Here is a 1,133-nt window from a genome sequence, read left to right as displayed (position 1 = left end):
CTATGTATTGCCATGAAAATGGGGGGGGGTAATTTATTGAAACATTCAAACAAATGGAAAGAAGGTAACAGAACCACCATTGTTCTCCAACACAGCCAGAACCCTCTGAGACAAGCTTTGTCATTTCTTTAAGGAGTCTTCAGGAATAGTTCTCCAGGCTTCTTGAAGGACATCCCAAAGCTCTTGTCGGCTGCCTTTTGTTCCAGTCTGTATCAAGATGATCCCTACACTGATTCAGTAGTGTGGAAGTTCAGACCCCCTCCCCCCAAAAAAAAGTGGAAAACAGCATCACGGCCTGTTAAATGGCAACCATCCTCCCAAAACTAAAACATTGGACTGGCACTACATCAAAAAGCCAGAGGACACAGTGCTTCTAAAGAGACCAAGTTAGCAGTGGTAAATATTTTATTCTCATTTACCAACAAACAAAGCAGAAATGGTTAATATACTAAAGCAAACAGGTGGTGGTGGGGGTGTCTTTGAAAGGGACTACTGCTGCAAGTTCATGTAATGACACTCAACTTTGACATCTATACTCTGGCTCCTTATGATGGGAGTTTTGCCCAACATCTTGGGTTTGTAGTGCAGCATGAAGTAGTAGACAAGCTCTCCCTTTTGGATCTGAAAGGGGAGAGGAGATTTAAAAAAGGGATATACACACACATTATACAGTTAAATATTTCTGCACTACTGGAATGTGAACTTCATACCTCTAGGGTGCTGCCACAATCATGAAGCTCAGACTCAAAAATCAGCACATGAGACAAGTCATCAACCTCCTTAGCTGGACAGCCCCCCAGTGTGATCTCATCTGAACGGATGAGCGTGCCAAAGCCCAGCAGGTCTTGACTCACTTCCACCTGGACCTTACTTTCGCCACACCTCACACCCACACGGTTGGGCACCACTGGCTCCTGCACTTTGAACTGGAAAGGAGGCTTCTTCACTGGATCCATTGGATGTTCTGGAAACTTCCAACTGAAATGTTTATCTGCAGGCTCAATCCACTTTGAATGGAAGCTACCAGCTGGCCGAACAAACAAACTGGAGTGCTCTCTCTTAAGGTCCACTGGCTTGGCTTCAACTTCTTCAGGTTTCTGCAGCTTAGCTGCCCAGTAGGGTGGTCCTCTCAT

General features: G+C 45.2%; 1 protein-coding gene across 1 annotated transcript; it reads right to left on the bottom strand.

Moving 5' to 3' along the window:
* Positions 1–489: 489 nt before the first annotated feature.
* On the bottom strand, positions 490–1,133 carry LOC140313663 (zona pellucida sperm-binding protein 3-like). Its single transcript, XM_072391659.1, has 2 exons — positions 711–1,133; positions 490–621 (listed from the first exon to the last, which is right to left on the bottom strand). Exons 1-2 carry the CDS (start codon positions 1,131–1,133, stop codon positions 490–492), a joined length of 555 nt encoding a protein of 184 aa, XP_072247760.1.

The sequence above is a fragment of the Leuresthes tenuis genome, unplaced genomic scaffold, assembly GCF_036924035.1.
Source record: "Leuresthes tenuis unplaced genomic scaffold, fLeuTen1.0.hap1 SCAF_9, whole genome shotgun sequence".
In the NCBI taxonomy this organism is placed as follows: domain Eukaryota; kingdom Metazoa; phylum Chordata; class Actinopteri; order Atheriniformes; family Atherinopsidae; genus Leuresthes; species Leuresthes tenuis.
This window is presented reverse-complemented; position numbering and strand designations above follow the sequence as displayed.